This window comes from Cyrtonyx montezumae, unplaced genomic scaffold, assembly GCF_038088225.1.
Source record: "Cyrtonyx montezumae isolate F1298 unplaced genomic scaffold, pur_monq_1.0 scaffold_3, whole genome shotgun sequence".
NCBI classification, from domain to species: Eukaryota; Metazoa; Chordata; class Aves; order Galliformes; family Odontophoridae; genus Cyrtonyx; species Cyrtonyx montezumae.
In genome coordinates, this window is record NW_027072034.1 from 106741002 (window position 1) to 106759079 (window position 18078).

Below are 18078 nucleotides of genomic sequence, written 5' to 3' on the forward strand. Positions count from 1 at the left end.
AGACAGAATTAGTATTGGACAGCCCTACGGTAGGATGTCAGTATTTGCTCCACGGATAGGCCGTACGATGCAGCGTATCCATGTTAACTTTGTATTAAGCGCTTTCGAGTTGTATAAAAATAGCCTTATAACTTTTCTTTGCTGAAGTGAAAAAAAACCAACAACGTAATAAATGTTACAGTCAGGAGATGTATTCAGGAGTAACAAAGCCACATTTACATTCAAATTCTTCTGTGGAGTTGCAGCAGGGAAGAACCGGGCCACGTGTACTCGTGGGACTTTCCCAGCACTTGAAAATCCTTCTGTCGGAAAGGAGACGTTGCTCAGAATTTATCTGGCGTGTGCGTCTTACGACCCGTCGGCACTACAGCTGGAAAGCCTGCAGGCAGTCTCTGTCCTCCCAGGGCGAGGATCGCTCCTGCCAGTTCCCAGGTGCTTTGTTGCAACGTGCCAAGTGCCTTCTACCACTTCCCTGGAAGGATCCTTCTCGCTACCACAGCTCGAGGGTCGCACTTCCCCTTCCCCCGCAGCTGGAGAAGTTACAGGACTGAAAACGTCTGCTGCTTGTCAAGAGGCATACTGTACTGTGTACATCTGGCGTGTTTACGTAGCAGCATCTGAATTGTGGAGGAAAAAAGCAGCACTGTGTTACCGTTTACTTGCAACCTGAACTTAGAAGGTATGTCCTCTGCCTTGAGGTGATGGCTGAGTCATCTAAATGCCAGGTTAGGATGAGGCCAGACTCCCTGGCACCGCAGATTCTAATCTTGGCAGGGCTCACGCAAATCATCCCGTTTTCTGAGGCAGCTAAATTGGGTTGAATGCCATTTTGCTCCTTAGGTCTTTCAGATGAGACCTCCCAAAACCAAACCGAAATCGGAATCGTGTTTGCTCCAGGTCAGTAGAGCCTCTGCCTTGTTTCCTGGCCAAGCAGCTGGTTGCAAGTCTGTGCATTTTGAAACCTATGCAGTGAGTTGTCTGCTGATTTTCTGCTTGGATGCATTTCACTGATGATGTGTGTAGTTAATTGTAAAGTGCTTTTGGATCCTTCAACCTGAAAGGTGCTAAATAAACATTTTATTACTGCTGCTGTGATGTTGAAAAGCCGTTTTTGGGGCAGAGGTATTCTGGCGAGAGTAAGCAGGAATTTTCCTCGGGCTCCTCGGTTTCACTCAGAGTAATTACCTGAGTCAAAAACCTCTGCATCTACATGCAGCACCGGTGCTGATAACCAGGGCAATTAGATGTGAGACGTAAGGAGAACGAACGAAACAAGGGAGCAGTCATTTGCTTGACTCAGTGTTGTAAGAGCTCCAAGAGGAACCATCCCATGTAGTCAAAGCCAGAACGGCTTGGAAGAAATGGCAGCATATAACTAGTGGGATTGGCTGGCCTAGCACAGATTAAATCAGGCTTGCAGATCAGACAAAGCCCTTTCAACAGAGGTCTTCTCCCTCCAGGTAGGTGGAATATTTTGCAGTAACTACGTTACACGTAACAGCTGTTGACACTCCAGAGCCAACTGGCTTTTCCTCAACTTTAGAAAAGCAGAAGTGCCCACTTAGTATTACCAGTGCAGCTAAATGGAGAGTAAGGCGTAAAGATGAAGCTCTTCATGCACCTCTGAATGGATAAAAATGCTGAATACCACACTGAGAAAAAAGGAACAGATTAAAAATCTTGGGGGTTGGACTCATGATCTCTAGAGGTCCCTTCCAGCCCCTACAATTCAGTGATTCTCAGAAAGCAAAACATCTGGGTTCTCTTTGCTTTGTTTCTTCCAAGGTTTTACTGGTAATGAGGCACAGTTACTCTTTCAGAAAAGCTCAACGCAAAATGAAACCGCACACAGTGCCAGCCCTACTTCTCAGCCCGCCCTTCTGTGGCACTGGGAGGTGCCTTCAGGTCTGAGGAGTACTTCCACAGCAGGGAAAACAGTGACGGGTGATAAACTACAGAAAGATTGGAAATGCATCCCTTACGTCAACAAAGAACAATTTGTTTTGGCTGAGGAACAGTAGTTTCACCGGGCGGATGCTTGCCAATCTGGAAACAATGAACTATCCATGAGATGAGTGTTTCAGAACAAGCAGTGGGATTTAACAGGCTGAGTTCCTGCGCTGGGAAGGCTGTGTGATCTTGTGCCTGTAGGAAGCATCTTCCCAAGCCGTCGTGGCTGCCAAATACATTTAGAAAAGGCACTTTTAAGTACAGATGTCTTTGTAAGGGCATCACTGATCCCTTGAAGTTGTCCATGCGTTGTTTAGGATAAACACAGATCACTCAGATGTAAGCATACCTCTACAAAGCTACATCTTTGGAAATCCCTTTTCGCCTCTTTTCGTTTTAACTAGCTGCTCTTTCCAATTAAAACGTAAGTGCTTGGCTCTTGCAGATGGAGCCCTATTTCTTGAGGGCAAAGAGACTGATGGCATTAGCAAGGAGGAACATACATTTATTTAAATGAGGAGAATGAACATGAGGCAACAGCTCTGGAGCAAACAGTGTCACAGCCTGCCCGGCAGGGAGTCTGTAAACGGAATCACAGAACTGTAGGGCTCGGAAGGGACCTCTAAAGAGCATCTAGTCCAGCCCCCTGCCAAAGCAGCTCCCTAGCCCAGGTTGCACAGGTAGGCGTCCAGGTGGGTCTTGAATGTCTCCAGAGAAGGAGACTCCACCAGCTCTCTGTGCAGCTGTGCCACTGCTCCGTCACCCTTCTTACAGGAGGAGACTGTAGGAGGTATGACTGCATTTATTTCCCCTGAGAGATTCCCATCAGTTCATTTCGCATTCACCCTGCAGTAAGCGCGCAGGGATAAATGAATTATTATGATATAATTATATAAATTAATTATTAATTATTCCTTATCTAGCTCCCAGCCAGCTTCTTCCTTTTGCAGATCAAGGAAAAGGACATAGAAAAGTGGGGAAAAAATTGAAATCTGAAAAAATGAACTTGAGGTGTGAAGAGGAGCGAGCAGTGCTAGCACTGCTGTGTGGGGAGCATGTTGGAAAGGGGATAGAGAAGCACATCCTCCCAGGTTTGCAACCCACAGCATCTCCGTCAGCAAGAAGATCCCACTGCAACAATGAAGGAGCTCATAGCTCTCTGGGGGATAATTTGTTTTGAGGTACAGCAAGACTTGCATTTCATTAGGAGGGCCATAAAAACAATCTGTTTGGGCAGGCCTGATTTTGGAGGATGCAGCCAGGACGAGAAACAGAGCAGTTATTAACATAAATAAGTCTGCGCACGTGTGCGTATTCACAGCTTAAGTTGGCTCTGAAACCACACGACTTAAATGAGTTAACAGCATTGCAGAGAGCATGTGGAAATAATGGAAAAATGTAACGTACACACTTTTCCACTGACATCAATCCTCATCTCCTGGTTAATAAGAGAAAGGCAGTACAGTCTAGTGAAAAACATGTAAGATGAAAAAAAAAATATCTGGAATAGCTGAACTCTAACCCCAGTCCTGCCAACAAAAACTTCCACTGCAGCCTACAAGAGATTGGTGTCTGCAGCTAAACTGCACAGGCACGGCCACGTATCTACCTCGTCTTTCATACTTTCCAAAATCAAACCTGAGCTAACGAGCTAAGCACTTGTGCGGTGTTTCCATTCTGTTTTACAGCCTGTGCTTGTTCTCATGTCAAGCTTTTAAATTAGCAACTGGTGAGATACAAGTGCTGACCCGCGGAGCAGCAGTAGATCTCTACCAGTGCAGTCTGCGGAATAGGGGGAAGGAAGCGTAAAAAGGAAGCCCTGAGTTAAATTCATAAAGATCCCACATTTGTTTCATCAAGACCTGAACACTGCAGAAGGGAAAGAAAAGGTACAGAAATACACGAACAAGGTACAGAAGTGATTTAATCTCTGCCTTTCAGTGACCAGACAAAATGAACACATCTGGGACACGCTGTCCGACTAAGGTGTGATTTTTTTTTCCTAGTGTTGCCATGGGCTACAGCTCTGCATTTCCATACCCTAATTTGTTTGGATTTCTTTCAAGTCTGACTTGCATTCTGGGTATTTCCTGGCTCTGTAGTACTCAGCCTGTGGATATTTAGAACGTACCTTTCATAGAGTTCGTCCTCAGTAACCGAATGTATTCTCAACCTTAATTCCATCTTAACATTGCAAAACAGAAACAGCGTGCTTTTATTAAATCGAAAAACTCATGCAAACAAGTACGCAGCCCCAGGAATGCTACCTTGCAGCTTTTCAAATGATTTGCAGATACAAAGCATGTTGATTCTTTAATAACTGTTTATTTTAACTTTTATTGCCCAATTCAGGGATACACTCTGGCTACTTAATGCTGTGGTAAAGCAGCACAAAAATAACACAGCTGTGCTGAGATGCATGTTTCACTAGAGCATTGCCGTGCAGCTGGGTTGTTCCCTTCCGTCTCTCACCGTTTCCCAGCCTGTAATGCCCCATCCTCCACCCACCCTTTCTCCCCTTCAGCCCTCACCTGCCATGAGCACACAACCTCCTACCACCTGCTTCTTCCTGGTCTCCAAAGCTACCTTCTTCCTACACACATCTACACACGCACCCTGCCCTTTCTAGCTCCAGGTAGGTGGGATACAACAAGTATCTTCTACAGATGATTATTTTAGATCAGCGACACCTTGCAGGCCATTTCTCCTGAACTGATCACCCGCCTTCAGGGAGAGGCTGTCACAACAAATCTCGACAGTTTACTTCTACTGAGCATCTGCCTGGTTTTCATCACAGCTGAGGTCCTCCCCAGACCATCAGCACTCCCTATGCTCCCTACAGGTGGAACCAAGAGGCAGGTGACAGAATGCTGAATGACACCAAAACAGTGTCGGAGAAGCACCCGGTGACTTCACGCTCACTGCTGCCCCAAACACACATCTGCCACACAATTGTCTCTGCTGACACGGGAATTACAGACCAGACAAAAAAGAGACTCCAACAAAACTGGCTTGGCCACAGATGCCAAGTTGCATTCTTTAAAGCTACCTCCCAGTGAAGCAAACCGATTCACCTGTAGGTCCTTAGAAAAATCTCCACATATGCAGAATGCTTTAATTTTATGGAAAATCTTTTCACCTGTAACAACAAACCTGAATTCCTACCTAAAATGGACACCACCTCCCGTTAGCTGCAGCTCATCCCCTTCAAAATTTGTTAATGCACTTCATGTTACCAGTTAAACCTTTAAGTCCTTTACTCATTAGCGCCACATTACCGTTGTTCTTTTATGACCTAGAAAATATTGTTCTAGAAATGCTAAACCCCACACTTATTCACAATGAACATTTAATCTATTTTGTCACTACTTCTGTAGAAAAGATGTTCCTCGGATACTTCTTCCTTCAACACCCATCACATCTACAACGTATCTCCTACAAAGTTAATCAGTATAAAATCTAGATCAGATCCGTATCAACTATAAAAAATATATTAACAACTATTTTAGGACAAAGGTTTTTCATTGGTGCCAAATCTGCCTCTGACACGGACACACGACGCTATCGGCGAGACCAATCCATGTATCCCAGACACGTATCACCTCCCTAGAGCTAGGCAAGACTTACGAACCCAGGTGACATGCAAGACTTGACTGCTAGTAATTAGACTAAGGACCACGGATATGGTGCCATCCTGAACAGCCTCAGTTGCAGGTGAGTCATGCCACTTTCACTGCCACTACTTCTTTGTTGCAAGAATCTGTAAGCAGCTAAAGTTAAACCGCTGACTCCCACAACATACGGAGCTAGCTACGTTTCCAACAATGCCCCAGGAACTGCAAGTTCACTTAGTCTGTATTTCTGACAACACAGGGCTTTTGTTATTATAAATTTCAAAACAAAACCAAAGAATTCCACGTAATATTTATACTTTCAAAAGTACAATATTAATACAGGTCGGTCAGTTAGAAATAACAGCAGTTTGTTAGGTCTACAAGATTTAACGTAAAACCGGTTTACAAATGCTGAAAAGCAGTAGTGGTCCAATAGTCACCGTTACACATGAATTTCTCTCTTTCAGAAAATAATAATTAAAAAAAAATCCCAATTCAGATTTACCAGTATCAATGAAATATTAATAAAACACCCCCAAACATGCCACGATCACTATTCACAAATAAAGTTAAAATGAAATATACAAAAATTCACTTAATACTGTTAAATAACAATAAACTACAAGATTTCCTGAACAGAAATGGTAGGACCCCTGAATGTTTTACAGTGAATGTCAGGAAAAATTAAGTTACCTATGACTATTTTCATGATATACCAGCCAAAGATTTACATGACCATTTCAAAATATACCAATAAAGATTTACAGTCTCTTTAAGATGCACTAAACAAATAGGTTCATAAAGGTGAACACAAATGCTTAAAAATACTGTAACCATCACCAAGGGTGTACTTATGATACTCACTGAGATGCATAAGCATAGTAGTAACATGTTTACTATCTCTGGTAAACAGATAACACCTAAGATCTGGAAAAACTCTCTAAGTTCCCATTTTAAAAGTTTTCTAGTATAGTGAGTTCTTATCAAGTACAAACTTGCATCTTTCTAGTTGATTTCAAGTGAATAATGCACAAATGGGAGAGAAACGAGTTGGGAAAACATCACATTATTCCCATATTCTTGTGATCAGTTGTCCCGTTCCTCTGTAATGAAAAGATTCAAAATTTCAAAAGGAAGTCAGGGTCCAACAAATAGGAATTTTTTTTTCTTCTTTTTTTTTTTCTTTTTTCTTTTTTTTTTTTTTAACTATTTGTATTCCTAAGTTAAAAACAAGGTAGAAAAAGTCATTGCTTCTGCAAGTCATTGCTTCTGCCAGGCTCAATATGCACAACAACGTGCAAATACCTTATGCTGGAGTAAGCCTGACAAAATGTATCATCCAGTCTCCATGCTCTAATTCATCAATAACTAAATATAGGATCTGAGAGCAAATAATAGTCACTTTTCACTTGTTTGAATCAACTTTCACACCATGTGCTTTTCAAAAACATAATATGCATTATAATTCTTCAACTATTTCAACACGTACTTTCAATGTTAAATAAGGAGTTAAGTGCCATGAACTTAGAGCATTAAAGATGGTTCACCTATAGCCAAGCAAAGCTATGCTTACATTCCAGGAAACACTGCAGTTTACAAAATACAAAAAAACCCGCAGCAGTAGAACATTTTATGAAGAGAAACAGATGCATTCACATATTATAAAGCCACTGCAACTTCTTCAGGCATGGAACTGTTGTGTTAACTATACAGACAGTAGTTATTTAGCAGCAATGATTCCGCAATAAATAATGCACTGTGTTTCTCAGTCCTGCACAAAAATTGCAGCTACAGTTACATCAACAGCTGTAACCTACTGGCTCTAGTGGCAGAGGAGACCTTAAAACCAACTGTACAAAAAATTGTCACACTGTGACAACAAATATAAAAACATAATCTGCAGGTTGGAAATAAAAAGACTCCACTGTGAAGAGGACAGTGTAGACAAACTGCGATTCCGAGTCCACCAAAAGAGAGCACTGCCTTCAGATCCGAGTCCTTGATTGAGAGGATAGGCGTGGGCTTGACTCTGACCTGCCCACTTTAAAAAAGCATGCTCTGCCTTCTGTTTTTCCCATGTCCTACAACAGAACATGGACCATGGTGAGAAACTTAAGCATTCGCACAACGGAGCATTCAATCACTACTCTTCTGTCTTTCCACATCAGGACAACAGCCCTCCCTTGTGCCTAGTGCAACTAGCATCAGGATCTCTTCTTCTTTCCTACCTGCATTCATTGCACTAGGAAGCAACTCACCAGTATGAGAAAATATTCATCTTTCCATACCTGTCTCTGGGTAAGTGGAATTTCGAAAGCCAGGGTCTTTTTGCAGCTGAATCTCTTTTAGACTGAATATTGAAACACCTGGAAGATAAGAAATATATTCCTTTATATTCAAACAACAATCCTTTACTGAGCAAATCCTATTCTTAATTTAGTAGACTATGTGAGAAAAAATCTTTTTTCTATTCACACATATTTAAGTCAATATACACTGAACATCTGTAACAGATTGAAGAGTTTTTCATTAAGTTCTTGTGAATTAACCCTGATAGACAGCTAGGGATTGATCATAACAGCTGCTTGCTCAGCTCCCCACAGCTCCACTCTGTGGGGTTGAGGAAAGGAAGATTAGAAACAAGAAAACTTGTGCACTGAGATTAAAATTGTTTAATAAGTGAAGGACAAGTTGAAGAGGGAAAGAAAAGAGAACAAAACAAGCTATGCACAGGCAATCACTTGCCACCTCCCATGTGTAGACCAATGCCTAGCCAGTTCCTATGCAAGAGATGGTTAACTTCCCCACCAGTTCCTCTGCCCCTTTCTCCCACTTATTGCTGAGCATGACACCCCATGGTATGAAATATCTCTTTATTTATATGAAGTCATCTGTCTCACGTCCCCTCACTTTTGAGCACTCCTTCATCCCTAACCGTGGAGAAACTGAGAAACAGAAAAGGCCTCAATGCTGTGCAAACATCATTTAGCTACAGATAAAACACCACTGTGTTATCAGCAAGGGTTTTTTTGTGACAAATATAAAACACAAGACCATACAAACTGCTACAGCAAAAAGTAACTCCATCCCACCAAGATCCAGTACAGTAATGTAGTCAGCTTTCGTGTACTATCTCAGCAATATTCTATCATTATATCCTACAAAATATTCTGTAACATATTCTATATTCTAATATAACTACTCTTCTTACTTTCAGGCAAAGTGTGTATCCTTGTTCCAAGGCTCCTGAAGTATGCATGTTTCATGGCCTCTTCTGCTGAAATTCTCTTCTTTGATTCATACTATTAACATAAAAGGATGCATGTTGGTTTTCATTAAAAAATCATTTGCATTAAGTGATTTGACCAAAGGAAGAGTTAAACTTGCGCAAACCTTTCCTACTAACTCACTGGGACATCTTTGTTTTCTTCACTTATATGTCACACACAAAACACCTAGCATATGCTGCCTAAATTATCAACATACATGGTTGATGAAATACTTTAAAAAGGAAAATTGCTAGAAAAGGATGCAAAAAAAAAAGGTTTCTTTTTTTTAATAGTTGTAACATCAATCAGGTTTATATATAAAATTGCAGTGAAATGCTATTACAAAAGATTATAAAAGTTTTCTATTTCAGATGGACTATGCTACAGCATTTTGAATAAGAGGAAAATCCAGACAACACGGTCTTATATGTGCACTTTGCACACCTTGTGTTTGGCATATTTGGACAAAGATGCTGACATTAAAAAAGGTGTACACAAGTAAGAACAAATTCCAGACAGGGACTGCAAGTGCTGTCCAACACAACACGTAAATAGATGAAGGCCTGATACAGAATGGCTGCAGAACAGAGTGACCAAACTCCTTTTTAACCCGATGAAGTTACAGGACTTCTCCAACTATTCAAACACTTAAGAGCTGATCTTCCATCCTGCTTCCTCTCCTTTTGCTTCAGGCTCTTTAATGCAGATTCAAAGATTAAAGCCACATAGTACTTGACCTTTTAATACAGACAGAAAGATCAAAGAATCCTTACACCTTAGTACCTGCCTCTCTACTGATAAACTAAGCCTGATTTTAAAGAAACACAGCATCTGCATTCAGAAATTCTGCTTCAATATCATATTTGAAAAGTGTTACAGGTTTTTCAGAGAATGGCTAACACAAAATTTTACAAATTCTACATTTTTACAAACAGAAATCAGAGAACTGCCTCTGGCAAAAGAAAAAAAAACAATCCCACCAGCAGCAAAAACTACAACCAAAATCATCAGCTTTGAAATTCCTATCGCACGCAGCCTTGCCACTCATTATTCCCATATCTGTCATCCACTGCAGACTCAGATGCAGCAAGTTTCACATCAAATTACATCTGACAGTTCCTATACTTGCAATACATATTTTTAATGCAATACATTAAAATTCTAAACTTAAATAAAGCCACAAAACACATCTTACTTGAAGGAACTTCGCTATCAATTCAATTCCTTCTGTGTCTAGCCTAAAAATAAAAGTATGAAGAAAAGATTAGAATAGTTATTGAACTATAATTACAAAAGCCAATCTGCAAAGTCACTGATTTAATTGAATGATATGAAAACTAAAATTAAACACAAGAATCTTCTCATCTGAACAAGCTTTTTGCTTTTGAACAAGTATACGCATGAGTAGCAGTATCCCAGAACAAGACTATCTGGAAAACACTGGGAACAGAGAAGTCTTGAGCTTTGCCCTGTGGTTTAGTAGGTCGACCCAGGTCATTAACTGGAAGGACACAATGTTAGATCTTTTTCTTCTGAGTCACTAAAAATGTGTTAGGCTTTGTTACAGAGTTTATTTATAATCTCTGTGCTGTTAACAATACTGATGCAGACCTTGCAAATTCTTCATAACATTTTAGAATGATTTCAAGAGACTGCTCAAGGAAACCTTGCCATTTTAACAATGAGCCTATTGTATAGCAGAAGAGAATTGGGGAGTGCTGAGTGAATACTCCCACTATGCAGGCATTATCAACAGGATTTTATAGTTCTATAGGTCATTATGGAGCTGTGGTGCCATGACTGATATTTGACAAAGTAAGCACAGTGCGCCAGGATTATGCTTTGAATTAATATCTGCCCACAACAATGCAATTGATGTATAGTTTTCTGGCATTCACTAGCACATCATACTTGGAAGTTTGTTCACATTTACAAATATTCAGAGACCCAGGGATGCATACATTCTATAAGTAAAACACAAAGTACCTTGGTGCGTGGTTGATTAGGGGTTGAGGTTTATATTTGGGAAAGTTGTAGTTTCTAAACTCATCACTGGAAGAAATGCCTGGCCATGTTTCTTGACACGGGGTTCCTGTATTTAAAAAGAAACAACAAATTCAATTTACAAAACAAAACTCACCAAACTGTAAAGAAACAACTTAAAAAAAAACAAAACACAACACTTAATCCTCTAATTTAACAGGAAAAGGTGATGCTGTATAAGCTCATCTATGCACTCAGCTTGATCATTTTTTATCAGGCATACAGTCATTCGCCTTAAATACAAATGCAACATAAAATGCCATTTTTTTTTAGATGTACAGTTCTCAAAGAAAGAGCATTTAGAAGAATAAACTTACAGCACTGATAGTACTGCTAAAAGTACATATTTACCCAGAAGCCTGAAAATTAAGTGCAGTTCATCTTCAACAGTTGAACCAGGGAAGAGAGGCCTTCCTGATGCCATTTCAAAAAATATGCAACCAACACCCCTTTACACAAACAGAGAAAAAGATAAATCAGAAAAAAATCCAGCTATTTAGACTTTCAGCTCTTAAAAGACTTCTGTAACTTAATCTTAAATATAAATGAATTATTAATTAACCATATTAAAAATTATTAAAAATACTATTAAAAATACAGGTTTGAAAGAAGATATACTTTAACAAAAGAACCGTCTAAGACCAAATATATCCTTCAGATGTCAAATCAGTCAACTGAACTGAAGCTCACAGTAAATACCATGTGTTATGTGTGGATTTTTTTCCCCTAGAAATGTCAGCCTGAAGCATGTTGCCAATAAGAAATATAAAGTTGTCCTGCATTCAGAATTTCTCTGAAACCTAACTCGGTTGTAGTCTTCCAAAATTCAAAGCATTAGTATTTGATGCTACTACATAGCAATCAAGAGTTGACATCTTTTCAACCAGTCTGAGAAGAAAACTGAAAACTTTACAAAGCTGTACAAACCACATGTCAATTTGAGTTGAGTACTCTGAAGATCCGAGGAGAACATCAGGTGGTCTGTACCATAACGTGACAACTTCATTGGAATAGGTCTTCGTAGGAACAGACTTCGCTCTAGCCAATCCTTGATTCAAAAGAAAATAAAGGGTAATGTGCTGCTTTTATGCAATATTGCTTTGCTTAAGTCTTCTTATACAAAGAATTTTTATGAGATAAGTCAACCTTAATATACCTGTTAAATACCTTCACAATTATATTCAATTAAAGAGTCCTCATTTCTGTAACATTTGTCTCCGAGTATGTGCATCAATGTAATGAGAAGTGTTTTTAGGTATAGAAGTAAGCACATCAAAACAACAAAGCATTATATCAACACAGCATCTTCCCTCATAAAACCCCTTCTGTACATTCTCCATTTAAGAATTATACTGTAAGAGTTAGACAGCAACAAATGAGTAATGAAACAGTGGAAATGGACCAAAACAGCGTTGCATCAATAGAGGTTTTCCATAATGATATCATCAGTTTTCAGTACTATCCTCAATAAGAGACTACTGTGTTAAATGAAATCTTCTGAGTGACTTTTGTTCAACAACGGGAAAAAACACAGTGGAAACACAACTTTCTAAGGAATTTCCTGACATAAAAAATAAAAGGAAACTGTGAAGGTCACGCTCTTCTTCAAATACTCGCAGGAAATCCCCAAAGAACTTGGTGCATCCTTCTAGTGACAGTTACACCTGACAATACTGTGTAAGGACTGACCTTTCCCTTATTCATTTTGGTAACTCTGCTTTGGAGTGACCATGGAGTGTGAGAAAAAAGAACTTGAGCTGCAGCTTAAGGATTCGACTAAGTGCCAATTTCAAAGCAGTAAGACTACTTTCAAACCTCAAGCAACAGTATGACCATAGATTTTCTAATATCCCGCAGAAGACTGACTTTCGCTTTCCATCTGAGAGCACATGAATTTACTACAGACTTGATGTTCTTGTCTTTTCTTTGTGAGTGCAATTGCACATTCCCTTCTCTCCTTTGCCTTATTCAAATGAATTCCAGCTACCATGACAGCTGTTTCCATTAACTTATTCAAAGGAGAAACAGGAACCAAAACAGAAGTTTGTGGAAGATTCGCAATCATGACTGAAATAATAAATAGACAAACTTCTGAGGAACACTGTAAGACTGACAGAGACGTGGGCTGGAGTCATACTCAACAATGTTGATCCTACAGTTACAGTTTAGAGACTACTACTACAAGGAAGACAGTACAGCTACTTTACATCACAAACAGCAAACTTCTTCCCTACTGATCCTGGCTAGAGTACAAAGAAGATGAATTAATACACTTCCTAGGTTCATCTTCCTAATGTTCACAGTGCAAATACACATTCCCAATTTCAAAAGATTTTGAAGTTCTATGTAATTTATATTCAGTATTTTCCCAATGCTGAGTAAAGAAAATAATTATTACAGAAGAATTCCAGTCCATACCGAAGTCTGCTAGCTTCAGTTCTCCTTTCTCATTAATTAGTAGATTTTGTGGCTTCAGATCTCGATGTAGCACCTTTCTCCTATGACAGTATGCTAAACCACGAAGAATCTGGTATAAAAATAGCTACAAAAAAGAACATTTAAATAAATTATAGCAAAAACATTAATCTTCAGATTACATTAACTAGAATAGTCTATTTGGGCACTGCAGAGTTAAGTTGCTATACTATAAGCAAGACAAAAATACTTCTCAAGAAGTGAATTAACTTTCCATACAAACACATCTTGAGTATCAGATTTAAAATCCTTTTATGCTGATGTACTGCTTTCACATAATACTTTACAACAAAGATTTTGAGAGATTTGTTCTGCATAATTGAAGAGAACCACAGGGCTATTTATTTTTTCAAAGTATTTACTAATGCTGCTTCCCACACTTACATCTTTAAAGGTAACTGTCTGACTATACTCAAGTTACTTTCTGCCACTCGATCCCTTATTAAAATGCAGCTCAGCACTCTTTCCATCCAACTGTGCGACACTGTGTAAAGAATGCTTTGGCAGGCTACTGGAAAAATACAACAGGATTCACAAGCTCGTGAAATGCGGAGAAGTGGGGAAATGAAGATTACTAACACAACCCCACTGCCTCTGGCATTTATATTCATCCCCTCACCTTGATACACACAGGTTTGTTTAGGATCTTTGCAAAAGCCAGCCAGCCAAGCAACTCCAGTCATACATATTAATGCTGCATATGTGTAGACTTAAAGGTTCTAAGGGATGAAGAAAGCAATGGGCAGCCAAAGCAGTTTACTCTATCATTGCAGTTTCTGTAGGTATAAAGGGCCTGAATTTGAACACAAGACTTTTTTCAGCTTATCTTTGTTCCAGGTAACACTACAAAATCATTTTTTTCTAAACTGGACAAAAACACAGCAGGTATAGCTTGCATTTGTCCGTTCTCGGTCTGCTCACCTCAGGTTTACCTATTCAAGAAAAAATGAAATCTGTAGTGATTTCTTCTCTCTTCCTTTTTTTTGAAGAGAAGAAAGAGAAAACAACTAGCTTTGTTCTACCTACTCACGCCTACACTGTTGCAAGGGTAGCTATTCCCAAGACGTATTAACAGCACTGCTGCAGAAATTGATAGCCATTTCTAGCATACACTGAGACAGCAAGGACTTGCAAGAAGGTAATGCAGATTATTTTACAGAAATTGTCAGTCTTCCTTGACAATTGGCATGGATCCTTCTTTAGATGCACAGGTCAACACATACAAGCTCATTATTTTGTTTCAAACAGCAGTACCTGCTGAGATCACACACATCTATATTACACATTTATATTATACATCCTCATTTTGTTACAACTCAGAAACATAAAATAAGGCGAAGAATGTGATAGAAGGGGTGGCAGGGAACTCTTTCAAATGTTTATAATAAAGCCAGCTGCCACAGCTATTATATTCTAAGCATATACAGCTACCACAGTTAAGTAGCTGTTGGTCTCAGTGCCAGAGGTACTGACCATATCAATATGCTCTAAGGGCACAGTTTAAACCTCAGGCAAACATGGAAAAACAGTTTTCACCATTTAGCTCAGATTATCACAAGCAGATTCTCCCTGATCTTTTAACTGCACACCTGTAAGGAGTCAGCTTCCCATTTACAGCTCTTCTTTACTTTTTATGCTCAAACCACTACTTTTTAAGTTGTATTTAATTGAGAACACAAGCTTAATTATATTTTATGTTGTCACTCTGAAGCAGATACAAATTAAATAATTTCCTTTTACAGATTCTCAAAGGGAGCAATAGATTAGGCCAGGAGGATTTTTTTCCCCAAAGTATGTACCCTAATGTGACAATAGAAGAAAAATCTAACGAAACAGTGACCAGTGTCTAAGCTAAATCCCTTATGCAGTTCAACAAAGTACAGATTTCTAAACGTGCACCTAAACCAAATACGAAGATGACAACCCTACCAGTATGTACAAGAAATCTACCACTTCATATTACTTGGAACACAGACTTGTCAATGACATTTGTGTTGTGTACTGCTGTGTAAGAATAAAAGTAGGTTTCCCATCTTGTCTGTGCACTCATGGCTCTGTTCAGTAGGACCACAGACTACAATCAGTATTTTTCAAGAGGCATGAAACAGTTTCTCAGGTATGCTTATTACACAAATAATAACTCTTACATGAACTACACACAGCTTAATTAAGCTGCTTTGAAGGCACAGTACAGCAGAGGTTGCAAGACAGCAAAGCAATACTGTGTTAAACCAGCTTCCTCTGAAACTTAACTCATTTCAAGTTAATATTTTTTTCCCTCTCTTTGGAATGCTGCTTATAAAGCTGCAGTATTAAAAAACATAAACAAGTATTCTAGATTTCCAAATGGCAAACTGCTTGTTAGAAGAGACATTTGAAACTGAGTCTCACACCAGGCCAGATTTGGAACTGAGTCATGAGACCAGGTCACAGCTACAGTTAAAAGTAACCACCAATTAAATGTTAAATAAAACAATTTGTTTTATTACTAATGGAGAGGAGTATTTATTGTTAAATACAAATTAAAGCATCTTTCTTGTGTGATGGACACTGGAATCCATGCGTGACTGAGGTCACTTTTCCTTTCTGAGCACGTAAGATTTTATTTGAGGATATACCAAAATAAGGACTTAAAGAGTACACAACTGGAAGATGTTAACAGAGCTATAGATATCTTACTTTTAAGAAAATTTTTGCTTTAAATATGTAATGTTGGAGAGAATGGATTTTGTACAAAGTTATACAAACTCTTTTTGCTGCTTTAAAAGGATCCATTTGTTAAATGCAACTGAGTCAAGTCCAATGGTCAAAATAAAGTTTCTTTTTGAAAGCTCTAAATCTTACAGCTCCTGATGAAGTTCTTTGAAATTCTTCAATCAGAAAAGAGGAAGTTTGAAATCTCACTAGAACACTCACCTTTACATTGTGCATACTCATGATGTTACCACAGTCATCCATGTACTGCTTCAGATCCTTGTCCTGTCAGAAGATCATTACTTTTCAGTAAAATTACAGACAACAGAACATGCGAGCATTATTTTTATTAGAAGTAGCCCAGAAATCATTCATCAGAAAACTTGAGTTTTCTGAAGTTTTTGTGTTTTTACCAAACAACAACCAATCCACAGAAGTCTGAACACTGAGAAAACTGTCTTTTCCAGAGGGCAAAACCAACCAAGTTACCCACGAAGCTGCTCTTAGACAATGTTATTAGTTATTTCTTCACCTTCCAACCTTCCCTTTCCACCCTTTTATTATGCTTACATGTATATATATACACATGTAACGTTACACAAGAATATCATTAAAGCTTCACTGAGAAAGTGAAAAGTCCACAATGAAAGAGGCAAGTGAGAGATATAACTGCAGACTTCCCCTTAAGAAGATTGTTACAAAAAGATGGAATGTGAAGTTGTTTGCTCCAAAGTATACTTTTTTCCCTGATTATGGAATTACAGAACATCCTAACTTGAAAGGGACCCACGAGGTTCAACGAGTTCAAATCCTGGCTCCACACAGACTTTTTGTCCTTATACTGCGGTGCCCAAACCTGCACCCAGTGCTTGAGGTCTGATTGTGCTGTGCCTGGTGCACGCCAGGATATGGTTGGCCTTTTCAGCTGCCAGGGTACCCTGCTGACTCATGTTCAACCAGAACTCCCATACTCTTTTTCTTGGGGCTTTTCTCCAGCCTCTTATCCCCTACTCTGCATGTATATTCAGGGTTGCTCTATCCCAGGTACAGAATCCAGCACTTGCTCTTGTAAATCTTCATGAGCTGGTGATGTCCAACCCTCTAATTTGTCAAGATCTCTCTGTATACGGCCTCTCTAATCGCAAGGGCATCAAAAGCTCCTTCTAATTTAGTACTGTCTGTCTTAGAGTCTAAGATCATCTGTAAAAGTTGTGAAAAATACCTATGGGATAACAGCATAATTATCCTTTCTTATAGCAACTGAATTTGGTATGAGTTGGTATGAATCAGAACAGTATTTGTTGATCTACGGCCCTTTGAGAACTGAACACAGCTGTATAATTTTCAGTTGAATAAGTCTAGATACAGGATAAAAATAAAGCATTTTAAAAAGAATACGCTATGGTTTTTAAGGAAATAAATAGAAAATAAAGTTCACTATTTGTTTTAAAGGCTTACCAGGTATTCAAAAACAAGAGTCAAAGACTTGTCTGTGTGAACAATGTCATGTAACGTAACAATATTCGCATGCTTCAGATCTTTTAATAACGACACTGCAAAGGAGAATTTTAAATATAAAGCAAATTAATAAAAAAGAAGCAACAAATGCATTTCTAGCAAGTTCATGCATAAGTTTTTTAATTTTTCCAAAATTAATACGTGTTTTTTAAGAACATAATATTCATAGGTCATTGATTTAATCCAAATAAAGGAAATCCATTTAATCAAAATACCACACAAATTTGGGTATAAGTCTATACCAACCGAGCAGAAGCAGTCATTTCATAAAATGTATTCTGAATCCCTGAAAATTACTAGTATTAGTCTAATTCAATACAAATTCATGCATTTATAACACTATGCTTGAGAACACAAACATCCCCATATAGTCTGATACACTAATTCTTAATATAAGATTAAAATTTTCTGCATTGAAACTAATATCAGTTTCTTTAATGTCCCATATAGCTGATATAATTTTCAAGCACTAACAATACTTAAGTTAAAAATAAAGCCAGAAGTATCTGAAATTC

General features: G+C 38.8%; 1 protein-coding gene across 2 annotated transcripts in view; it reads right to left on the bottom strand.

The window, feature by feature from the left end:
• Nucleotides 1-5862: 5862 nt before the first annotated feature.
• Nucleotides 5863-18078, bottom strand: part of CDK17 (cyclin dependent kinase 17) — an 85830-nt gene continuing 73614 nt past the window's right edge. For both annotated transcript variants that reach the window (XM_065742696.1, XM_065742697.1), the window contains 10 exons: nucleotides 17504-17598; nucleotides 16268-16330; nucleotides 13295-13418; nucleotides 11804-11924; nucleotides 11228-11325; nucleotides 10820-10925; nucleotides 10029-10071; nucleotides 8776-8866; nucleotides 7853-7930; nucleotides 5863-7645 (listed from right to left, as the gene is read on the bottom strand). In XM_065742696.1, coding sequence (XP_065598768.1) covers nucleotides 7608-7645; nucleotides 7853-7930; nucleotides 8776-8866; nucleotides 10029-10071; nucleotides 10820-10925; nucleotides 11228-11325; nucleotides 11804-11924; nucleotides 13295-13418; nucleotides 16268-16330; nucleotides 17504-17598 — 857 coding nt within the window. In that variant the 3' untranslated portion in view covers nucleotides 5863-7607. The remainder of the gene's footprint in view (nucleotides 7646-7852; nucleotides 7931-8775; nucleotides 8867-10028; nucleotides 10072-10819; nucleotides 10926-11227; nucleotides 11326-11803; nucleotides 11925-13294; nucleotides 13419-16267; nucleotides 16331-17503; nucleotides 17599-18078) is intronic.